Here is a 25,052-nt window from a genome sequence, read left to right on the forward strand (position 1 = left end):
AATTCTGTCCTACACAAATGTGGGGCCTGATTTTTCAAGTGGTCCTCCAGACAGTGAGAGATGATGGGCTGAATCTCTCCAGGCTGAAAAAGGACTGGACCTTCATCTTGCCTTTGAGCCACTTGAGTAGAAACCAAAACTGTTGGGAGATCTTACAGGGATGTCATGGACCTTAAGCTGATGGAGCAGACAAAGGCAGCAGAGTTCAGTGTATATCCAAAGCAGACAGAACCATACCCACTCTTCTGATAACCTTAGTGTTTCCTCTAGTTTTGCCTACACAGCTCACTGCCATATACATCCTGAGGTTCCCAGTACTCCCTGTAAGTGTATTTCCCACAGGGTCACAGATTTCAAGCCAGTGACCAAGTGGCTTAAAATACGTCAACACAATGCCTCCTATTTAGGTGCCCAACTCCTCTGTTGGATCTTGTTCATGATTTTTCTGAGTACTGAGTCTGCCCTTCCGCACATTCAGCAAATTTGTGTGATAACCATGATTAAGGGAAGACAAGAAGTTCAGTCAAACCCAGAGGAAGAATGGTCAAAGTTTTCTTTCACTCTCCTCATTAGAAAATTCTACTATGGCTGTTTCTTTACTGTCCAGGTTTTCCCATAAGTCCTGCATCTCAAATGTTTGTGGAGCACAAGCAGAAGTGCCATTTTTTCCATCACTGAATGTCCTTTCCTGTGAAGTTGTCTCAGAATCTGTGGAAGGTGGTGCAGCGTCAGCATTTGATGCTGTACTAGGACTATGGAAGCTTGGTAAACTCCATCGCTGCAGGTTTCTCTCATGATCTGTTATGAGACCAGCTATGTTACTAACCTGGGGCTCGTGTTTGGGCTCTCCTATCACACTAGGAAGTGACTGATGCACCTCTGAACTTGAGAGGTATGGAGTCATTTCTGGGGGGAAAAAGTGTTGGTTCAGAAGAGCCACATTTGCCTCAGCTATGATCCTTTGGAGCTTCTCTTCTGGCATGCTTGCGGAGCGCTCTGCTGGCAGGTCTGGTTTGTCCACCACATCAGGTTCAATCTCCTGGGCTTCAGAAACTATCACCTCAGGAACTGGCCTGGTTGCCTCAGATGAGGTATCACTGTCACCAAACTGTGCCTCGTTCCTTGAGGTTTCTGTTATGGGTCCTAGCTCTCGGCTACCATGAAGTCTGTTACTTCTGGAAACTCCTTCATGTCTCTTCTTGAAGCTTAAGGTAGAGTGCCTCCCTCTTGTGTGCATTTCCTGCAGCCGTCTGATGTGCCCTTTTTCATCTGCTGGGAAAAACACCGAATTCTCACTCGTCTGCCGACTGTAGCGCTGGTGAGTGGGGTATGAAGGACTCTCATGGACGCTGAGAAACCTCTTGACTCTTCTCAAAACTGAGTACTGTCTCTGGTGTTTCTCCTCTTCCCAAGGCCACTCTTCCCCATAGAGAAATTCAGTATCAGCCAGCCTGCCAAGTAAAGCCAGGTAGTACATGTCACTTAAATACAGGAAGCATCTATACACATTTATCCCTCTGTCTCAGACATAGGAACCCAAGACATAGGAACCAAGGCCCTAGTGTGTCCCTAAAGAGAAGGAAGAAAAGCATGAGGGTGCCAGGAAGGAGTGTCTGTGCCTTTGAATCAGTCAGATCCCACAAAGAACTCTCCACATCCAGATGTCGCTTCTCCTATGGACCAGGCTGGGAGGGCATCCAGCCAGGCATCTGGCACCCTTTCTTATTTGAGCTGCAGCCTTCTGAGGCATCTCCACATGGTTAGGCTTGTGCTCAGGGTGAGGGAAAGGGGAGAAAGAAACCCTACTCAGTGCTGTAGTTACTTTTTCAGGAGAATCCTTCAGGCAAAAATAGCAACAGTGAAAAAGCTACTGCTGGAAACAGAGGACAACAGTTTCAAAAAATGTTGAAATTACTCAGATGGCCAAATTTCACTTACTTCTGGGGCGTGACAGTGTGTCTGAAGGTCTCACCTGTACCTGGTAGTCTTCTCCTGCACAGCCTCGGTGCTTCATGAGAACAGCTATTGCTGCACATGCCAGTGAATTCAGCACACGTCACTGACAGTGCAGTCTGGGCAAGCCAAGCTGGCCCAGTTACCTGTCCTAAGGACAGCAATGGCAGAGGGGCTTGGGCCAAACCTGAGGCACAGAGCATGGGCACAACACTATCCTGGAGGGACAGAGGAACTTCATCCAGCATTTGTGAAGATCATAGAATACATAAATATAGTTTATGTTGGAAGGGACCTTTAACAGCAGCTAATCCATCCTCCCTGTGCTGAGCAGGGACACCTTCAACTAGATCAGGCTGCTCATGGCCCCATCCAGCCTGGCCTGCAATGTCTGCAGGAATGGGACACCTACCACCTCTTTAGGCAACTTGTTTCAGATGTTAGCTTGAGGTGACTGGAGAAGACTTTGGGTTTTGGCTCAGGTTTTATACATTTGCTTTGGACTTGGAAGAATTTTTAGAGCTTGTTTTTGAAGTTTGTGTAAGAGTAATCCATAATTTTTAGAGATATGAACAGAGAATCAGTTCACATGAGAAGATAATTAATAAAAAGTCAACACATCAGAGCTGTTTGCATTCCACAGGGGCTATCAGGGAGCTATTTCTCATTCTTTCCTTCCTTAATTTTTTGTGTGAAGTAATTTTTTATTAAAAAATTGTTTGCAGACTTAATGATGTTTCTTCTTTGCCACCTTTCCGCCCTAGAAATTACCTTAAAATAAATTATATTCTATGCAATTTTCTTTAGTTTTTTTTACTTCCTTCTTTTCTTTTTGCCATTTTATAGTTTTGGTTTTTTTTCAGAAGGAAATAACTTCTGAAATGGCTGTGTGTGATAAACCATTGTCCTTTGTAGTAGAATGCATGCAAAAATGAAAAAAAAAAAGAACAAAAATGAGAAAACCACAATTTTGAGGCCAAATGAGGCAAAAAATTAAAGACATTTTATTTTGATAAAGGTGGGAGATGATGGGAAAAATGTAAATATCTTGAGATAATTTTAAAAGTAAAAAATGTCTGTAAAGTTTTTAAAAAGGTTTTCAGATGGGAACATCTACTTGGCTGGTATTTTCTCAGGCATGATGGCATTTATTCTTATTGACCTGTCTGCATTACAGCATGTCACAAGCATTTAAACTAACAGCTCCTAAGCTAACTGGCCTGTCACTGATTCCTCATATAGATCCTGACAACAGGGGGCAATCCCATACCCTCTATTCTTTGTAACTGTTGTGCTTTGTTGATCTCTGCAAATAAATCCTCTTCATACCTTCACAAAATCTGGCCTTCTCAACTTCCATGCCAGGGTTATTAGTTAGTGAAAAGTCATAAAACATTTAAGATGATTTCTTGTTGATCTTCACAAAAATCTGGACTGATTTCAACTGTTTTCTGCTAACTAAATGAACAAAGGGATAGCTGTTTTGCTAATTGGGGATGCATGAAGAAGCTGTAGCAAAGCAAGTATTATTAAGATAAGTCAGTCACTGTCTTCAGTATCATCCTGTGCTCAGAGACTATCAACAAATGTGTTCAGAGACTATCAACAAACCCTCCCTGCAAACACGCTCTATTTACTGATTACACAGTTTAAGATATGCGTGCACAACTTGGATGAACACATGGACCACTGGAGACATCCTCCCACCAACACCAGCCTGTCCACTCCCTCCTAATTTCTTTGCCCATTTCCATCTTCTCCGCTGGAAGTATTGTCAGAGCCCACATCCCTGCACTGACTGTCTGCCAGTCAGTGCAGACTGTCGGGGTGTGACCTGTCTGATGGCATTCAGGACCCTTAGTGCCACTCACCCCATTTCAATAGTCGATCCAAGGAAGGAAGGAATACAGTAATCAGCAGCTGCTTTTGTGTAGGGTGGGCGGGCAGAGGTATCATTCCAGTAAATATCTTTCTCCATCCTTGGCAAGTTCATGTGCATCTCATCCACAGCCAGAAGTGAAACCTTAAATTTTTTTTTTTTGCATAAATCATGTCACTTTCAACATAGCAGAATATATGAAATAATCTGCTTTATACTCCCTGGGTCAACATTTCCTTCAGAAACCCTTTAATATAAGCTGTGTATGATGGCTTGGGCATTAGGAAGAGACTCAGTATTACAAAATAAACCCCCCATATCTGCCCATACTCATGAAAGAATAAATTTTATCATAACTTGAATCTTCTGTACTGCAAGGATATTTGTGCCAGATTGAAGTCCTTCCCACACATATAATGAGTTAGATGTGATCCTTCGTGTTCTATGGAAAATCTGTGTAAAGTATTACACATGTGCTCCTTGAAGTGTCCAGAGGTCAAGAACCTCTCTGATAGGCTTCATTGCCAGTTTAAGACATCAAGTATCCAAATCAAGTATCTGAACATCCTTCTAATAAATTTTACACAACAGGCTCTAGGGCACAGTAGCGTGAGTATCCTGACATGGTGCTAACCTAGAGAGTATCTTTGTCCATGTGAAGTCCTTTCCCATTCTTGCACATACCTGCACGGCTTACTCTGGTTACTTTGCTTAAATTGGTGGTTGTTTGGCCCTTGCTCCCCCTAACTCCTGGGCGCTGCTTTCCTGGAGTGGAGTGTGACAGCAGCTCAGCCAGCCCTGTGCTTGGCTCTAGGCAAGGGGAGCAGCACGGTGCTGTGGGACCTCCGCATGTCTCTGAGCTCCTTGACAGCACAACAGCCAGGGCTCTTTGGGAATCAGGGGTAACTGGAATAAAACTGTACCCTTGTCACCTCACAGGCCGTGCAACTGGGGACACTGGCTCCTGTGCTGACCACAGGTGGGTGACAGCATCCCAACATGAGTCATGGTACTGGCCCTGCTTATTAGTTCAGGGCCCTGCTTAGTGTTTTTGCTATTTTTGCTGCCTTTCTTTTTAAAGGAAGGTTCATATGCAATATTTTAATCTCAAGACTTTCAGATTAGCAAAATATGTTCTTATTTATGTGGGAATGAATTTTGGATTTTGCAGGATTGACCTACATTACATGTTTTTCCAGGCATAGAGTGGTTTTATAATTTTAAGGTCAGCTGTTTGCATGTTTAGTCAGGCATTGTAAATGCCAAATACCAAAATCAAGATGAATTAGCTTGTGAAAACAAACTCTGTGGATCACAGCCACAGGTGGTCCTTCAGGGAAAGAATATGTTTTGCTAGCACTTGTTGCCCTGATTTTTTCCTCAATTTAAGACATAGTATTAGATGTAATGATAACCTATGGTAAAGTAAAGCTGGAAGTAGAAATAACAACAGCAACCTGTAAATTTCTATCGATGCACCAGTTAGTTTCAAAATCATCATCATCTTCTCCAAAGGGATTAATGAGTTGTTCAGCGACCTGGAAAGAAAACGAGACAGTGAAAAGAGGTTGGCATGCCATGTCAGGACTACTGCTGCAGAGAAAGTAGGATTGGATTTTTCTCTCTCTCCCTGCCTGTCACTTGCAATCATGGCTTGAGCTCCTGTGCGATTGCTCTGCCAGCCTAGCGAAGGAACAGCTTGCTTTCACTGTAGATTCATATCTCTGTGCCTCGCTGGTGCTGTCAATCACAATTGTCAGTGCTGGCCTGCTGGGAACAGAGACATGTCTGGGCCAAGGTAATTGTCACATCCAATAGTCATTACCTTTCCTTACTGTTGTCTTTGGCTCATTTAAATGAATGGTTTAGCAGCTAGAGGCTCTGTTATTGCACTGTTGTCTGCAATAGTCCACCAGCCCATGGGGTCAGTATTCCCAAGCCTTGCAGCTGGAGTCTGCTGGAGGGAGTAGAGCTCATCTCTCCACCTAAGCCCTCAGCCCCTACTTCTTTATCAGCATTAGCCCCAATGGCAACCTTCCATGGCTTTTGAGGAAAAGCAGCGTACAAAAAAAAGGTGACTCAAGTCAACTCTGCATCATGCTAGCCAAATCCCAGAGACAGAACCTGAGTCTGGTTCTTTAATTCAGCCTGCTGACTTGGGTTTCTGTACCTGAAGTGGCTGAAACTGCAGGGCAGAAGCTCATCCTGTGGAGGACACAATCAAACAGTGAGCTCAGACGCATTTGTGGTGAGGTACCTTAGTCTGGGAAGTAGTCTGGAAAGGTACCCTTTCTGGCTCCCCATATCCAGTGAAAAAACCCACAGAGACTGCCCCCCACCCCTGTGGTCACTAAAGTACATTGGAAGAAAAAAAAGTTTAAATAAAAAAAAAATTTTAGGAATTTCAGACTGCTTCTCAGTTCTCTAGTTTCTTGGTACACTGACATGAAGTATCCTCACCCTCTACTCTTTTCTCCTTCTGTTTATCTTTTTAAGCCCTGGATTTAGAGCTCATCACATTCTTGATAACCCTTCCAAGCCTTCCTTGTGATCACCAGGGCCATACACAGGAGCAGCAGCCAGGTCCTTGATTTAAAGTGGGTATGGGTAAAGCAACTGTATGATTAAACAGTCCTGTTCATTAACCTCACTATGGACAGCTATGATCTAAATAACTTACAGATGTAAAGCAGTTGCTCCCTGCATATTTGTCCTATGTGCCTCTAGGCTGTACCTGTGGATAAGCACTTGCTGACTCTCTGAGGCCACCAGCTGCCAGGCCAGCACTGGCACACGACAAAAGAACTGCTGAGTAGATTTACACTACAAAAACACCTGTAAGGTGGCAGCAATGAAGGGACACAGGCGTCACCTCTGCTCACACTCGTTCACGTGGTATTAAATTCTGGGTGCAGCTATGAAAGTGCTGCAAAAGGGAGGAACCAGAACACAGTCTGTGTTGTGGCTCTCCAGGGAAGACATGGATCAGCTTCGTGTAAGCCAGTGGACCACCACCAAAAATTCCACCATAAAACCTATCACGTGAGCTTAAAAAAGTGAGGACTGGGACAGAGCAAATAGTGATGGTGGCTTTTTTTTAGCTGACCTGGTTCTGGCAGGTGAGACATGACTTTATTCTCCAGAAAGGAGTGTAGCAATGGACAACTAAACTCTGCCTTTGGACAGTTCATCTGTCCCTGTAAAGAAAATGGGGATTTAGAAGTGCCTCATGTAATGGGGAACTTTGGCCCTGTATTATAGGTATTTCAGATCAGGCTTGAGGCCAAGGAATGAGCTCAGTTTACCCATTATTTCTGAGGAATTGCCAAGTTACTGGAAGTCAATACCTCAGGGCCCTTTTTGCTGCCTGGCAGCCAAAAGTCCAACACTCTCAGCAGGAAAGTGGCTGTAACCTTCAAGACAAAAATATCCTGACTTGGGGCACTGGAGGTTTGGACAAACCCCCAGCCTGAGGAAACTCTGCTGATATTAAATTAACTTTATTAACTTTCAAAAACTTCTTCTCCTCTCTTTAATTTCCTTATGCAGAATATTTTTCAGTTACAATGGCATCTCATACCTGCCACAGCCAGGAGATGGCTGGAAGCTCGAGCCTAACTATAGGGGGAGATTCTATAAACATCCTTGGGTGCTGAAGAAGGAAAACCCATTTCCCCAGGGGCACCAGCAGGGCAGTCAAGAGGAACAGCTTACAGTTTTTAACCCTCTAGTATAATGGGAAGACACTGCCTACAGATAAAGCCTCACTTTTCTGCAGAAGTTGCTACCTTCACTGTACCACCCTCCCTTCCTCTCTCTCCCACTCCCATCCAGGCTGGTCCCTATGCAGCAAATCCTTTCCCCCCTCATTTCCTAGGACACAACACTAGAGGAGCTTGTCCTGCACGCACTTTACTTTTCCTCACAAGCTGCCAGCTTGGTGTGCTGCCTTCTCTACTCTGCCCTTTGGAGCTGGCTGTGGGAAGGCGTGTCTACAGCTAACCATGTTCAATTTATATTCTAACACAAAAGTTATATTCTAACAGAAGAGTTGGCTCTATGTTTCCATCCATGATTAATAAACACGAAAGGAAATCTAATGTACATGGACCCCAATGAAACTTTTTTCCAGCAAGTCTGTTTCAGAGGAGAGAATCACCTTGAGGTATGTGGCTTAATTACTCAGCTATCAGATTGATTGTGGTAGATTAGCCAGCAGTCATCAACAGGCTGATGGGCAGCATCCAATTCCTCTACTACTCTTCGTCTTAATGAACATTTTTATGCAGTGGAGTTCTAGCCAACATTGTCTGTCACTCTTTCATAGCCCTCTGGAACTGGGGACCTTTAAGTGCCAGCATCTGATGAGGTTAACAGCAGTATCATTCATATATATCTCTTTCAGCTGATGCAGCCATAGTTCCCCATTGCAGAATGGAGTGGGAGAAAGGGTTTTTTAATCTCTTTTCTGTCACTTAATAGCTCAAATCCTGAGACCTTAGGGAGTTGTGGCATTGGTGCTACTAAAATGGGCTTTCAGATTCGTGACCATTTCTTACCATACAGTCTGTCAGGTGGAATTAAAAATGCATTGCATGATATCTCCATATGACCATAGAACACTTCACACTGAATTCACCTCTGGGTAACTTCAGGATTCACTGGAGATTTTACATGTGTGTCACAGATCTGACACCTTGACCCGCCCCCAGGGAGGGTTCCCCCATCACCTGTGCAGAAAGCCAGTTTACCTTGAGCCATCCTGCATAGAAGAAGAACTGCAGCAGTGTGAAGATTGGAATGTAAATATCTAAGTCATGTCCCTGGTACCCTTGGTCAGTATCCAAAAATTGACGCCCTATCAGGCAGGCAAAGAAAAAGGTATAGACTGCGAGAGTAACAACCTGCAAGGAACAGAGCTTCATTGAAATAATGAACTGTAAGGCAACCCATATAATTTATAAATCTCTAGGAGGTATGGCAAATTCAGAGACCACAGGAGTAATTATGGCCAGGAAGGACACTCAGGAAGCAGAAAAGCATTTCAGTGCTTCCCTCCCCTCTTCCAGATGATGCAAGATCTTCAAAACATCTCTGCATTAAATATGCCTTAAATAGTTAGCCAGGCCTCCATGATCCTGTGCAAGTGAACCAGTGCTCAGTATCTCAGAGGCTCAGGTTGGGGCTATGAATGTTTTTTGCCATGAATGCTTGGCACCAACCCCCCTGTTATGGAAATTGTGTTTTGAACTTTCTACAGAATAATAGTTCAGTACCTGGGTATAGACCAGTGGAATTCCAACCCAGTCATAACCAAACAAAAGGCTACACCAAGACCGGTACTTATTCATCTCCTGAAAGGGAAAAAAAAAACCAAAACAAAAACAAAACCAACCAGCAAGAAACCACAACAAAATAAAATTCCATGGGATACAATTCTAGATTGTAAATATTTTGTTGCAGTTCATTTTTGCACATATAAAAGGACAGGGGGAAAAGAAAGTATAGTACATATAAATTGATACTATAATGGTACCCAGCACCCCATTTGAATATTGACTTGGTTTATGCAGTGGGAGTGCTTAGTATACTTTCTATTTCATCACAATTCATCTTCTGCTTCTGTTTTATTCACAGTTTAGTAATACATGAAAGAGAATATATTACATCATAGAAAGGATATTTTACCACATAATGAAATATTCAGGGAGATTATCTTCTCTGAAGCTGGTAATAAGATCTTCAAAATGTCAAATTATTCTCACGTCTCATATTTTTAGCAACAGGACAAGTATGAATTTAGAGTGATGTTACAATATCTTTTACTCATCAATTTTTTGCTTCTTGCAATACCTTCTTAGTCATATTAAAAAGAATCCAGGTGAATGCTGCTGCGTGTTTAAATGTGCATTGGTACACAACGAAAAGAGGGATAAATCCTGAGTAAGGTCATTTAGATGACACAGGAGATCTGTGCATACTAAATAAAACCAGTCATGTAAGTGAAAAGCAACACAGCAATTTCAGATTAGTTTTTTGTAGATTTCCTTTTTCTACTTACATTCATCAGTGTCTGCAGATCCACACTGTCTCGAATTCTTCCCTCCTTTCGTGCCTTTGATGCCAAATTTCCAAACCAGACAAATGGGACCCAGTATTTCAGATGTGGAGACTTAAGATCATCAAAAAGTTTTCTTTCATATTTTGTCATAAAACCTATTTACAAAAAAAAAACCCCAACCTTAATATATTTTATGCTTTCAGTACTACTGATTCTATACATTTGAAATATATTTTTATCTGTTTATGTAATATTTGCATAGAACTCTGCTAAACACAACTTATAATTCTAACTAGTAACCTCCTCTTAAAAAAAAATCCCGGACACATCTTGCTTGAAATAACTTCTTTTTCTATTAATTACCTATGCTATTCCTCTTTACCAGTATAGGCAATAATTTGCTATTACTGTGTTCTTATATCTAACTGCTGACAGATGGTAGAAACAGAGAATACTAAGAATTGTACAAATTACTCTCTAGTTTCATATTCTGCTTTCAGAAAAATAAGGAACTGGACATATCAGTCAAGAAACATTTTTCACCAATGATGGCTTTCAGAAGCATTTTGACATATTGTAAGGGCAGTTATATGACCTGATTCTGATAATTTTTTGTTATATCTGAAAAGCAGTGAGCAAGCAACAGAGGATACAAGTGCATGCACGAAACAAAGCCCAACAGTGTGTGCCTTCTGCCAGTGAACTACTTCCCTGACAGATTGTTTGATGTTTTCTTTGGGGTTATGAAAGCATGCAAAGAGATGAAGAGGGAGTCATGCACAGAAATCCCGCTGCTAAGGGGACACAGGGCCAGGTGACATGCTGTGGGGCTGTCAGCTGAAGATGCTCTCTGCCTGGCAATTTGCCTTGCTGGGGAGCTGGGAAGGTATTAGGTTTCCTGAAGAGCTCTCCTGCCTTGTGAAGCCCTGCTTCCCCCTGCTGCAAGCCAGTCCAAGGTCACATAACCAGGGAGCCAGGGCTGCGTGTGACAAATCCTGCACCAGAGCCAGTCTCTGCCTGGGACTGGCAAGGGAGCAGCGGGCTTTTGGAGCAACACCTCTACCCCTCTGGGGAAGAAAGGTCTGCTTTGCTGTCCTCCTTCCACCCAGGCTTTGGCAAAAACAACCTCAGAAAATTCACATTTTCCTTTGTCCAAATTCTGGATTTTCTGGTATTGGAGCAATTGTCATGTTTGGCGGATTTAGTTTTTGCTCCGGTATGTGACAACTATCATGTGGTATAAAGCTTCTTTTGTTGTATTGACATTAGCTCTGAAATAAGACAAAATTAGTAACATGACAGCCCCAAAATAGGGGGCTCAGCCAACCAATTACAAGTTTGAATCCTGAAAATTCAGTAAGAGAATTGACAGTAGACTCCAATGAGTAAGAATATGTCCATTATGGCTATCATTGCTAATGACACATGACACAGCAATCGAATAAATATATAGAAACTCAGTTGTGTTGCATAGAAATGTGAATTAAATTAATGGAGATTTCCTAAACACAGTGATCTTGAATATTCTGTTGCTGAGGAAAATGTCACTATTGTACAGTTGGAACAAGCCTACACAGGAGGTATGAAATACTGCAACTGCTGAGAAGGAAGGCAAGGACAGGACAGAAAAAACTGTGGAAGAGGAAATATTCAGCAGCAAGAGACAGTATTCATGCAGTATCATAAAATTTCAGAGCAGAATAAGATAAAGCTTTTGAAAGTTCCCTGGGCATTTTGCAGCCTCTTCTCATAATCAACTTCACAGAAATAATCAGGCAACCAGACAAATTAACCTGCTAGTCATGGTTCCTGACTCCTAAAAGTCAGTCTTTCAGGCTGCCTTTAAAACTAAAGGCCAGCCAGCCTGCTTATTACAGGACAGGAAAAGATGCTTCTGTCAGGCTGAAACAGACAGACAGAAAAACAAAGAAATGAGTCTGGAATAAACACTGGATGCAAGTCACTTGGAGGCTCTGGAAAGACTCAGCCTGCAGGGGTCACAAAGAACAGCAAGGATCAGTTCAGCTTTCCACTGAAATTGGGCACCTTCTGTTCAGAAAGATCAACAAAGTCTGATTTTTTTTAATGATTAAGTTCAAACTGGCATTGAAGTGTTTGTATTAATATTTTTTAATAATGACTACTATTATTATTGCAGAAAGTATTAATTCTGGATTGCTTTTACTGCTGGCAATACAGACAACATACAGTTCAGAATAGCTCACTGTTATTGCAGTGGTAAGGAAACACTTTATAATCCATTAAATATAAGGGAGGATATAAAATGTCAATTATTAAAATTACGCGGTTTCTAAATATGGTCATGCTATTTTTATTTAGGAGTATTCAAAGAATTAACCAAGAAACTCTATAAACAAGAATACTGGTTTTGACAAGCACTAGAAGGCTGAAGTAGCTCCAGAAAATGGGAAATATTTGTCAAGCATCGTGCCAGGATCATGAAAAGGATGATCTAAGGAATGACAGGGCACTGAATCCCTGTGAAAGTATCAGAAGAGTGACATGGAGTGCAATCAATAAACAATCAAAGGATTCTAATGCGAACAGTGTCAGCCAAAGAGATATTACAGGAAAATTATTGATGAGAACACAAGCCTGGCTGGGACAAAATCACTCATGAGTGATTCAAAGTGTATTCAGTTCTCCTGTCAAAACTCAATGGTTTGAGACAAGATTGATTCAGGTTATTCACATGAAATATTTTTAATACTAGTGGTTAGAGAAGAAGGAACATGATCAAGTAGATAAAGTTTAATTTTCTGCTTCTGTGTTATGTGGGAGAGGGTTAATTTAGCTGCTTCCTTCCAGTAGAGGATTTGGGACTGCAGTCTTCAGCCACCCATAGATATTCATGTTGCTGAGCTCACACCTCATGTTTCTCTTCAGTGTTTCCCATCAGCTCTTTTGGGGTGCTCTCTGCTCAGCTGCTCACCCATTACTCTGTTTTTTAACAGTTGTTTTCTTGAGGACCCAACTTCCCCCTTGCACCTTGCAGCCAATGTGCTTGCTGTGCTCAGGACAGCTGCTAGGCATGTGACACTCACAACATGTGTGCACCAGCAGTCAGCATCACAAAGGAGTGAATCCACATGGAACTACTGTCCTACAGTTCCACAAAGAGTGTTAAAACATGAAAAAGAGTCAGAAGGAAGGTCCAGCACTCAAAACTGCATCCTATAGGAAGAGCCTACAGCTCGTGAAGATCCTGAGTTTCATTCAAGCCTTTATGCAGTCTACTAACGAGTAACTATTGAGGAGAAAAGTATATTTTCTTCTAATTAAAAAGAGAAGAACCCAAACCTATTGCAAAACCCAGTGAATAGAAGATAGCAGTGTGCAAGTTCAGACTGAGAATAAGATGTCACTCTTCAACAGCAAGTTTACTGTTGTGATTATCTGGTCACCTAGGATGCAGTGTAGTCTCCAGTATATCCATCTGAATTTTAAATCTGGGCTGATTGCATTCCTCGAAGGTATTACAGCTCAGTCAGAAATTGCAGCATGATAAAGGATGCTGCTAGCAAGCTTTTGTGCCTTGTGTTATGGATGAGCCAGACTAGATCATTGTAGCACTGTCCTTAAATTTAAAATCTATGAATTTAAGCAGCTCATTTGCTGAAAAGAGAAGTGTGTAGCAATAGTTATCTCATGGCAGTTCACAGTTTGATAGCAAAATGCAAAATCGTCATAAGTTGTTTCAATGATGACTGTGCTGTAAGTATCAGATTTGTGCTGCTCACATTCATATTAAATGCCTCCCTCCCATGCACTCTGATATGCAATGCCACAGGGAGCTAGGGAGGGGATGATTGCAGAGTATTGTCCAAGTCACTGGATGTTAACAGGAGCAAAATATACCCTGAAAATCTCGGTACTGCATCAATAAAAACTCTGCAGCACAATATGCATTAAAACCTACAAAAAAAAGTACTGAAATCCAGAGCTGGCTACACTGTCTATACTCTTATACACAGTTTACAGTAGAAGATTTTTCACTGTTAAAAAAACCAACAATCAAAACTTGCTTTCCAGTCTACAATTTTGGTACAATGCTGTGACATTCTGTCTCTTTGGAACAGATTGTCTTTAGCAATAGGGAGGCAGAGCTGGATTAGCTGCCTGGAAATGTTGTAATTTTCCAGTGTATAATAGAAGCAGATTGCTGGGGACAGTGACAGAAGCTTCCTTGACCTCTCACTGACTCAGGTAAACAGTTTTGTTGCACAGCACAAAGAAGAGAGCTTTACAATTCAATGAATCCTACATAAATGGTTTGAGGTTTTTTCAGGAAGATTGGTGCATTCTGCCTGGCATTTTTTTTTTAATATCTAAAGCTTCTCACACATAGTTGAAATGTGTATATGTATATTACACTGCATATTTTAACTTGCTACAACTTTGCTTACTAATCTCTGCCAAAGGAATAATTTTGAGAAAGTCAAGACATTCAGTAGAAAACTTGACTTCTATTTGGAACAGATCCCCATATCTTTGCATTGCTATTCTACCTCTGGCACTGACCATGCCAGCCAGAAGGCACAGTGCCACACCTTGCCTTTAAATACTGAGCAGTCAGTCCCTGATAGACAAAGTGTTACACAGCTGAACTCTTTTCACCATCATTACACTCACTGTTATTGAAAGAAACAGAAAATAAAGTCATGTTTAATACTTAGTTATCCTTGAAAAACTAAGTTTAAAGTAAGTTTTTCAATACAATGAAAAAACCCTTGAGGCTGAGGAGTTTTTTGAGTAAATCACAACAGTTAAAATGTGCAATCTATTAAAATAGCACATTTTTAATAGATTGCACATTTCTACTTAAATAAAAATTGAGATAAAGCTGTACTTGTGAAGCACCTGCAGAGATCAGTCTCTGATACACCAGACCAGGTTATATCCCAGACATTGGGCAATGCCTATGACAAGTCACCATTCCTACTGCATCATACTGTATTGCAACTCTGGGGTTTTTTTGTTCTTTAGAGGATGTTGTACTTGCTCTATATGCCTGAGTGTTTAAGGCAGGCCTATTGCCTCCATGGGGTCTGAAAGCAGATTCACATAAGACTGTCAAACTCGTTAACAAATTCAATAACAAAAAGGTGATTTCTTTGAGGTGGTTTAGTATGAGGCACACATGGGGCCACAGGAAAGAAAAAATGAGGCTGGTTCCTTCTCTCCCTGAGCCCCAACCTCCGAGAGAAAAGAAAATAAATTTTGGGGAGGCAAAGTGCAGTACCTGCTCCAACCACATGGTCCATGGTGGGGAACCTTTTGTACACAGCGGTGCTGACAGAGCGAAAGATCAGCAGAGAGGTTAAATTCACATAGCGCATGAGAGTCCTCCTTAACAGGCGCCCGTACTCATCCCTGCCCTGCACGCAGCTGGAGATGAGCAGCATCAGGCGATCTGGCCAAGGCAAGTTCACAAACTGGTTCCACCAGCGATTCACCACCAAAGTTACATAGAAACCTGAGGGTTAGAAGGAAAAAACAAGTCCAGTGCTTATCAGGATTTCAGTTACTTTTTTTTTTTAAATTTGCAGAGTGTTGTTCATATCATTAAGCTGCTGCATTTCCCAGAATAAATGCAATAAGCCATGTCAAAACCAGGATGCAATAAATACTAATTATTTAATGGGCATTGCAGTGTAATATTCTAGCTGAGTATCTCATACCCATGAAATTCCAAATTTCCTCTTCTGTAGTAAAACTTAGGGTGAATTTATTTCATTGGGAGATCAGGTACAAGGTATCAGTGTAAGTGGGCATGATCTAGATATATGGAAACCTTTCTTGTTAGTATATTAAAACATGAGCATAAATGTTGATGTGACAAAAACAACTTGAACTTGAGAAGGCCTGTTGGAAGCACATGATTATTGTGAACCTCTAACCTCCCACATGCCCCTCAGCTCTGAAATGCTTCCATGCACCAACATTCACAAAATGCCTGAACAGAGATATAGTTGAAGAATAATTTAACATTTAACCGGTACTTACCAAGAACAAAAGTTACTGGGATTTGTTCAGCATATTTGTCACAGTAAATTGATAATTTTTCAAAGAAGCGTTTTTGGCTACCTGTAAGAAAAAATCTGCAGCAAAAATAAAATGTATCTGTTCTTCCATAATATTCTGGCACTAGCTACTAAGTGCAAACACGTATAAATAATCAGATATATACACTGGGGAGCAATCTTGGCTACTGCCTTCAAGCAAATTCTTAAAGGTAAAGGTCTGAACACTGCTGGCAAGTATTAAAGAAGCTGGAGGAAACAATAGTATTATTCCCTGGTTTTTGTAGTTTTCTCAGCACTAATTTGAATGGCACTACTATTGGATCAATATGTTTGGAGAATCAGTTTGCTGTCCCAAAGATGACAGCAAGCTCTAAGTCTGCAAGTAGAGCTTAGTCTCCTTTTCCGGAGTGGTACTTCATGGAAATGCTCAGGCCTGCTTGAATTGCAAAAGGTTAACAATCAAATTCCTCTGATTTTAAAATGTTGCATTGTTGCACCATTTTTAAAAAATTCTTACTCCTATGAATTTTTTCTTTTCCACAAGATTAAAATACAACTGTATTTTGCAATCAGGAAAATATTCACCAAATGATAGCAAATGGGCCATGGTAGTAGCTTCTGCCCACGGGAAAAAGTATCTCATGAAATACAACAAGCTTCAGTATAATTTTTTTTATTTGTATAGGTAAGTATTACAGTTATTCTTTGATTTCTTATAAAAGGATCATATTACAAATATTTGGTGGGTTGTGCTTACAATTGTGTAATAAACTGGAGCACATATAGAAAGCTTTCTACATGGTGGTATATTTACCATAGTCATCAATTGCCTGACAATTCAATAAAACTAGATTAATTTAAATAACTGTGAGACTTTGGTGTTCCTTGACATATTAATGCTGTAATTATTTTTCTTTGTTTACAGGTATAGATTACTGAGCAAAAAATAGTGATTAATCAGAGGAAAACTGAAGCTCATTTTCTCCTTGCATCCAAAAAAGCAGAGATCTAATTAGAGATCACGGTTAGAACTGAAGCATAATTTTGATACTTCTATGTAATGTACTTCATCAATTAAAAGTTTCACTGTACTAATTGATGCATTACATCTGTCATACGGTGTTTAATTCACACCTTGATGGAAAAACCAATTCTTCTTTTAATGTATTCCTCCCAGGTGCTGGGTGACAGACAATAACCATGTCTGGCTTCCATGCAGTTTTACTTGGTTCTTTGTAAGCTTTAAAATCAAGTTTGCATGCCTTCCTAGCTTGAAGCAAAACTTTGTTTTTCCTGGCTATGTAACTTCACTCCAAAATGATTACCTCTCAGTGTTGTTAAATTCCCACTGAGCAACCAAAGACAGAGTTCTGCAGGGAGGACAAAAGGTCTGTATCTTTGATCTAAAGCAGGGAGGCATGCTCACAACTGACAGCTCAATGTCAGAATGACAAAAGCTGTATAACTTAGGCTTGCTCTGAGTTTTTATTTAGTCTGACTTCAGTAGGATGGTTGCTCAATGCTAGCCTAAAAGTACAATCAGCTGAATATGTTAAACAGTATTGACACTACATATTTCCTCTAGAACCATAAAGTAAACATGGAAAGGTAAGCACATTGGAAAATGTCCAAGGAAAAGACAGTAAAGAGTAACAAGGAAAAGACAGTAAAGAGTAACCTCCCCCCAAGTAACTTCAGCCTAACGCTAGGAAGTCTGAAACTTCAGCATAACATTTAATGAGATGTGAATTGGAAAGAGTGTACCTGTATAATACACTTATCGCTGTGTAAAGAGTAGCAAAAACAATAAATTCTCTGTACAGCAATTTGTAGATGCTGCCTTTCCACCTTAGGAGTAATCTGTGAAATCCAAAGAAAGTGGCATTTGCTACTTTGCTGGAATAAGTGACTGTCATCGTCGTGGTAGGCTGGGCCTAGAAACAGTAGAAGAGAAGCAGGACACCAACAATATTTTAAACAGCATATATCCTAACCTGAATGTATCCTTGTACAGACAGATACACGGATATACATGTAAATTTAAATATATAAAATATGTGTACATAAATACATGGTGTTTGTATTCATATATCTATAAAGAGGGAAAAATAAAAATCTTGCAGTTACAAGCTCTGTTGAGACCTGCAGATTGACTGATGCAAGGCTGTATTTGGGCTTTATGTCAATGACCACCCAAACCCAGCAGTTAGCACTGAATTTGGCCACCTTTCTGGGTGGCAGTGGCAGGGACATATTACACCTCTGCAGTCTCTGCTTACACTCAGTTTGCTCCACTCTAGTGTGAGCAAAGAATAGGAAACAAATTTTCTCGACTTTTTTTTCAAAAAATTTCAGCTTCTTGGTAATAGCAGTAAAGCTAAATTCCACAAATGCATGTACATCCCCAGCCAGTATTTTTAGTTGGCTGTGGTAAATATAATAATTGAAAAAACAAATGAGGTTTGGAGACTGCCTCTTTCATTAAGAGTTACGACAGCAGCTGAAATCAGCTGGGGAATGATGTTATTTCTTTCCTTGGCAGCTAGATTTACTCCTCAATATTTCAGCATTGCAGGGCCATGCAAAACAGCCCTAGGGCTCCTCAGGTAGGTAGTGTGAGACACAGTGTAATTAAAGTACAACTGAAAATACACAGGTAAATACTTTGTGCTGGGTTTGGTACTCGCTTACCCAGTGCAGGGAGATGCTGCAGGAACTTTCATATGCTTACAAAACAAATCCTAGATCCAAATGTGAATGAAAGCAGTTTCATACAGCATGCAAGAAAGAGACTAATTAAGACAAGAACAAAATCTCAAGAAAGTTACTGTGTATCACAAATATTATTCTTGATGCCACTGCAGCAAATTTATTGGGGGGTGGGGGAGAAAAATCTGTACTAGTTAATAGATGACAAATATTTTGTGCATCTTGGCTATGTCTCTGATGCAGAGCATAATGTAAGTCATTAAAATTCACCTGTAAAAGTGCCAGTTTTGGTTTTAGTCACCAAGGGAATCAGCAGGGAAAAGACACCATAAGCCTTGTATTGCTGACAGGCTGTCTCTTTTCCTTTGTAGAATGACTGCTTGACATTTTGCCAGCATGGTCTAAAGATTATTTTTTGTGTTGCCTTTTTTATTTCTTTCTTTAAAAAAAAAAAAGGCATAGATTTCGGTCATTAGAATCCAGATCATACTTTTTCTTTTCCTGAGCCTTGGCACAGACTTTTAAATTTTTTGTTGTCATTGTTGTACTCCAAGAAGTTCAATGCAAGAGCCAACTTGTCTGACTGGCATGCATGGAAATGCAGTCCTGTCTGCAAAAAATCTTGTGGTCAGGATGCAATGCTTAAGAAAATGGAGACAAAGATGTCCATTGTCCAGCAAAAGTGGGACTTTATGAACAATGAAAGAAATCTGTGGCTGGGCTATAGGGGAGGAATGGGGTAAAAAAAAGCTTAGAAATATACTGTGCTTCCTGAAACTATTGTAGGAGCCTTTAGATCTTGCCCATTGATGTGTGGAGTATGTGTTCAAGCCATGCCACCAATAAGTGTGTCTCTATCTCCCCATTAATATCCACTTTGTCATGGAAATTGCCAGTGGGAAATCTCCAGCAGGGACTTAGATCTAGAAAAGATGTCTGATAATGGGAGGGCTTGTAGCTTGGCAAGAACCCAGACCCTCAGCACAACACAGGGCCACAGAGAGGATGAAGTTAGACAAATGCAGGATGAAATGAAACATAAACTGCTAACTGTGGGGGCAGCCAAATAACAGAACAGGGGACTGGATAGACCCTCTTGTTTAGGATCTTTAAGCTGAGGGCAAATTGTAGGGCAGAAGATGACCTTCAGGAAGAATTCACATAACTGAGACAGGGAGGGGTGAGGGGTTCTGCTGGTCTCTCCTGGTATCTGGGCATCTGTTGTGGGCCATAGAGGAAAAAAGATTCCTTGCAACACTCTTGGAGATTCTGTATCTCTACAGGAAGGCAGCCATCAGTGTCAAAAACTTGACTTGGTTTCTGCATTAGAGGTTCAGGAAGGATTCCTTCCTCCCAGCTATCAGAAAGTGGGAAGTGCCAAAAACTGGTCAGCAGCTAAGCTGGACAAAGTGGGTCTACCTTCTCTATAGACCTGAAGAAATCCTGTTGTGCAAGACCTGGTAGATTGGCTTTGGCCACAAATGCAGTGTTGTAGTGATAACAGGAATCAGGATTAAGAATATTTCCCCATGCATTAGACTGGTAAAATATTTTTATCCACCAAATTCTATTTGTCTGCCTGTAGCAACTATATTTCATTTAATCACATTCCAGCCATCTCTTAGCAACTTACTCAATGCCCTTGACTGAATAGAAATTCTTGGAAGACACTGGATGGTCCTGCTTATTCTTTCTGCCTCTGAAATGGGGCAAAGAAAAGTGGGACTGTTGCAGGAATTTTAGGCTTTGGTGCCTTGATTTCCTTGCCTTTCCTTGCCTATCGCACACTCTGTTTTATCCTCCTGCTAAGCAAATGCTTTCCTTAACATTTATCATTGGGTTCATATAGGGACCTCAGGATAATATAATTCAAAGTCTTAAAATACACATTAGGTCAGATTAGGCGATTACAGAACAATTTTGACTATTCAAAGTTATGAAAGACAGATATGTATTTGTCTGGTTAGATTTCTCAACACAGCAAACACAAATTTAAATCTGCATTTGTTTTTTTTTTTCTTTTTTTTCCTCTGAGAACAACTACAACCCTTTAGGTATGGCTTCCCCTTGCAATGGGAAGTTTTGGCGCAAAGCCTTGCGCTGACTCTGACTCTTGCACAGTGGTCCCAGGCCCTTGGTTCATGGGCAGCATGTTGGCAGAGAGTCCTTCCTACATTACTTATGGCCACAGGAAATTAAAAAGCTAAAAACTGAGATGGACAGGAAGAGCAAAGCATAACGATGCCCCCCAGCACATTCCTTCCTAAGCACTCTTTTGGCCAGGGCTGAAGCAGGACAGAGTACATTAGATCAGATACCACAGGCACCAGTGTCTCCAAAAACATTTCTAATTATCATGCTGCCCTTAAATTAATCAGCAAATATAGGGCTAGGCTTTTTGCTGGTATGGATTTGTGAGTTTTGAGAACATAACACAAGTTATGCCCATTTGATGCCTGTACAGACCTTGACTCATATTTATGATAATGCTTTTTTTTTTTTTTTACTCAGTGTTTATTTACTTTCTGAAACTTTCTCAAGCACAGACTGAAATGTGAGTTATATATTCTTCCACATTTGCAAAGATCATCAGAAGACCTTAGGCATAAACAGCTAAAAATATAAGTGCGTCCTCTCTGTTAATATTGAACCCAATTGTAAATGGGATTTTTGCCTGGCTGAGAATTTCAGGATGCATTAGGATTCAGAGAGAAACCACAGTACAAAATAACAGCCATCAATGTTTCCTAACTGACCATGAAAGGCTTTTTACAGAATATATAAATAAATAATACCTCTATGCAGACTTACCCCTTGTCATTGTTCACCTTATTTTTTAGTTTTCGGCATAGAAGAGAAAGTGAGTGAGAGAGATTTGAGTTAAGCCAACTATAAAAACATATTAAGCTTACGCTGTATCCACTGACCTGCTATTTTGATTCAGCAATCCAAGCCCGAAGGCAAATCCTGGACCCTTCCTCTTTTTCAGACGTCCTAAATCAAGTCCCCTTCAGATCTGCAAAAATCACCTTGCTCTTCCCTTAACCTGAAGCAAGGGGTTGCTGCTGCTGAGCCCTAGGAGGAGTGGACTGACAAGAACAGGGGTTAAAATGTCTTTCCACTTCTGGAAGTCTGTTTTTGCCAAGTACTCTGTCCTGTCAGTTACACAGGGAACAAACGCAAGCAGCAGCAGCAGCAGCAGCTGCTGATCTTGCTCTTTTCTAGTCTATAATTATAACGCCACTTGCCATCGGAAGGACCTCTTTCATTTGAATGAAGAATCTTGCAATGGTTTTGGCTGGCACATACAGGATTTTTTTGCATTTTATTTCCTCCAAAATGGCATGGGCAAGAAGGGAGCATTTTGTTCTGAGACTTGTCTTGAAAAGTGATATGTCTCTAACATGGTCCTGTGAAGACACATCAATGAACAGCACTGATTAACTACATCTGAATAGGAAGACCAGAGACAACCCCACCAAACCTGAAAATGTTCCCCAGCTGCACCTTGGTCCCACCCTGGAGCACAGCATTTGCTGCATTTCTGCTTTGCTGATTTGATTTGGGAAATCAGGTCTCTGGGGCATGCTGTAGAAATCCCTCAAAACAGGCAGAGCTGCTGGTACCAAAAGCCTCAGTGGACCTATTCACAACTGTATATTTCAGCACGTGAAAATCCTTCTGCAACTGGATGTTTTATGTAGGACTTCTTTCCCTTTTCCCCTTTGTAAAATGAGATGAACTCTGTCTTTTATGACCTATGGCATTAAGAGTGAGCTGTAAAAGGTGATAGACTGTGAAAGCCCAGGAGATATCATATAATGTTGTCATAAACTTCAGCAGAGAATGAAATAATGTGACTGTGAAATAAATGAAAAAAAATATGCAGGGGAAAAGAATAAGCAAAATTTATAGATTTAATTCATTTTATGATGAAAGGTTTTCCCCCCTGCCTGAGTCGCATTAAGCTATTTGAAGCATTTTATTTAATTAAAACTCTCCCAGAAAGAATGGAAGTTTCTGCCATTGTTTACTTTCTTCTTGTTGTTAATGGCCGAAGAAAGACACTTTGATGTCAAAGCAGGCGAGATATTAGACTGTGGCATGTGTGGGTCAGGCAGTGGCCTGTGGCGAAAGATGACAAATCATTTTAGCATTCAGTGACTTGGCATGGAGAAACATACTGCCTGATCCTATTACAGAGACTGTCCTGTGCAAGGAAAATTCTTAACAACAGGGATATTTTAAGGTCACTGGGAAAATAATTACTTAGACCTAAAACATTTTTCTTTGCTGAGCATAATAGTTTGCTGGTCTTACAGAGCAGTAAATAATAGCACCTCTATGTGTCAGTGGGTATCAGGTGGTTTTCCTGGCGGCTCTTCAGTATTCCTGCAGATTGGAGTAGCTGAGATTGCTCTACTGGCTCTGAGCTGTTTTGCAGAAGACATGAGATTTAGAGCTCCTGTGTTTTCAGAGGTAGAAATAAATACAGGTTTCCATCTGTGTAGATCCATCGGGACTGGTTCTGTAGGAAGTACTCCTTTTTTTATCACTAAGGTGTCCCTATTTCCTTGTCAGATATTTCCAAAGATAGGCAATATTTTTACCTCTCTTCCTCTGCGTCCCTCTAGGGAAATGTAGTTTCATCTACAAAAATAGTTTTCAGAAGTTCCTTTCTATATGCAGTTCTACTAATGATCACTGATAATGGTGCATTTTGCATTCATTTTCTCTGGATGTTTGAACACATAGAAGAAACAAAAACATTTTAACACTGTGTAACTAGATAGGTTTCTGCTAGTATGATCCATGGATGTATAACAAGACAGCTGAGCGTAACAGATAGAAATCCACCAAATAAAAGTTATTTAATATATTTATGTTTTCAACTTCTCTTTCCTCTTGAATTTTGAGCCCATTTATACTGGAAGATTTCTGGAAGAGACATTAATACGTATCGTGTGCTAGTGAAGCTTCAAGCAAGCACTTCAGTATCTGTAACAACACCACATAATACCGATATCCAAAGAAATGCCATAAAAATAGGCTAAAATATGGTCTGAGCAACATGAAAGAATTTTCTTATTGAAAGGAAGTGAATAATTTAAGTGTTGTGAAGAGAGCAGCATTAAAGAATCCACTGTCAGATTTTCTCAAATGAGAATATATTGAGTTTTGCTACACTTTTCTACTTACTGTCACTTGCTGCTGGAATTCTTGTCTTAAATAAATCAGTAAATTAACATAAAATGTCCTCTGCCCATAGAATGACTGTGTAGAGACTTGCTGTTCTATCTTACAGTCTCTTTCATGAGAGAAATTGCAATAATTAAAAGTTAATCTAGTGGGAGAGATACCACTGTACTTAGCATCAGTCAATGTGGGTTATGGAAATATACTTTAAAGGAGGCTCTTTTATCTCCTGAAGTCACATGGTAGAATACTTGAGAGGATTACAAATGAGTTTGTCTGCAGGATAAAGCCGGCTGTCCTGACAGATTAATTCTGAGTACTGTAAAACTGCAATCAAAAATACTACGCTTTGCAACTGCCTTGTAATGAAATAAACATCATTTGTTATGCAGCAGCGCTGAGTTTGCTATTAGAAATATCATTACTGTAACTTATCAGCTTCAACAACCCTTTTATTGGCAAAAGCATAGACACACAATGTTACCATGGGACTTATCAGAGGGAAGATGAGATCAACAATGCATCCAGGAATAAGGTGTCCAGGAATTGGATTCAAAAGCCAGCACCTGGATTGGCTGGGAGAGCTTTCTCATGACTTAAGACTTATGTCTCCAAAGTGCTCCATATCATGTTCATCTGAAACAATCTGGGTAGGTTATTTAATACATGCCAGCACAGTTTAAATGAAAGCTAAATGGTTAAAAGGCAATCACAGAAGGAGAGGTGCTTGATCTTGCTCTATGAATTGGCTTTTCTGGAGTGTCAGTGGACTTTGCAATATAACCAGAGTTTCAAAACTTCTTGGACATTAGCAAATGTTAGACATTAGACAATTTCTTTACTTACCTAAAAATGCAGTGGATTGCACAGCCGTTTGCATAATCATTCTTTTTTTTTTTTGCATGCTGATGCTGCAAAACTATAATTTCTTTTTAATGAAGAAGTTATGTTAACAGAATTTTGTATTGTTCTGGACATCGAAGAGTACTGATAGTTGATAGTCTGTGCTTCATAATATATACTTAATAATAATATATCTCTTGCATTTCTCAGGGGGTTAAATTAGAGAAAGACAAATATTTTCTACCATTTAAATGTTTATTTTGCACCAAAAATATTCACCTAATATATTCATATTAGAGTTAATAATGCACTGTTGTTTGCACAATAGGAATTTTTGTGCACTTAGTCAAGATTTTTGATGTAT

At 40.4% G+C, this 25,052-nt stretch overlaps 1 protein-coding gene and 1 long non-coding RNA gene across 2 annotated transcripts; one reads left to right on the plus strand and one right to left on the minus strand.

The window, feature by feature from the left end:
• Positions 1-92: 92 nt before the first annotated feature.
• Positions 93-22,082, minus strand: BEST3 (bestrophin 3). The gene is made up of 10 exons (XM_064419478.1): positions 21,577-22,082; positions 17,705-17,874; positions 15,921-16,015; positions 15,157-15,390; positions 9,894-10,048; positions 9,109-9,186; positions 8,584-8,736; positions 5,290-5,370; positions 3,825-3,976; positions 93-1,451 (listed from the first exon to the last, which is right to left on the minus strand). Exons 2-10 carry the CDS (start codon positions 17,854-17,856, stop codon positions 545-547), a joined length of 2,007 nt encoding a protein of 668 aa, XP_064275548.1. The 5' UTR covers positions 17,857-17,874; positions 21,577-22,082; the 3' UTR covers positions 93-544.
• On the plus strand, positions 12,630-17,046 carry LOC135300232 (uncharacterized). The gene is made up of 3 exons (XR_010362095.1): positions 12,630-13,157; positions 13,994-14,120; positions 16,866-17,046. It is a non-coding gene; the product is annotated as an uncharacterized LOC135300232 (long non-coding RNA).
• Positions 22,083-25,052: the final 2,970 nt, after the last annotated feature.

This window comes from Passer domesticus, chromosome 5, assembly GCF_036417665.1.
Source record: "Passer domesticus isolate bPasDom1 chromosome 5, bPasDom1.hap1, whole genome shotgun sequence".
Classification (NCBI taxonomy): Eukaryota; Metazoa; Chordata; class Aves; order Passeriformes; family Passeridae; genus Passer; species Passer domesticus.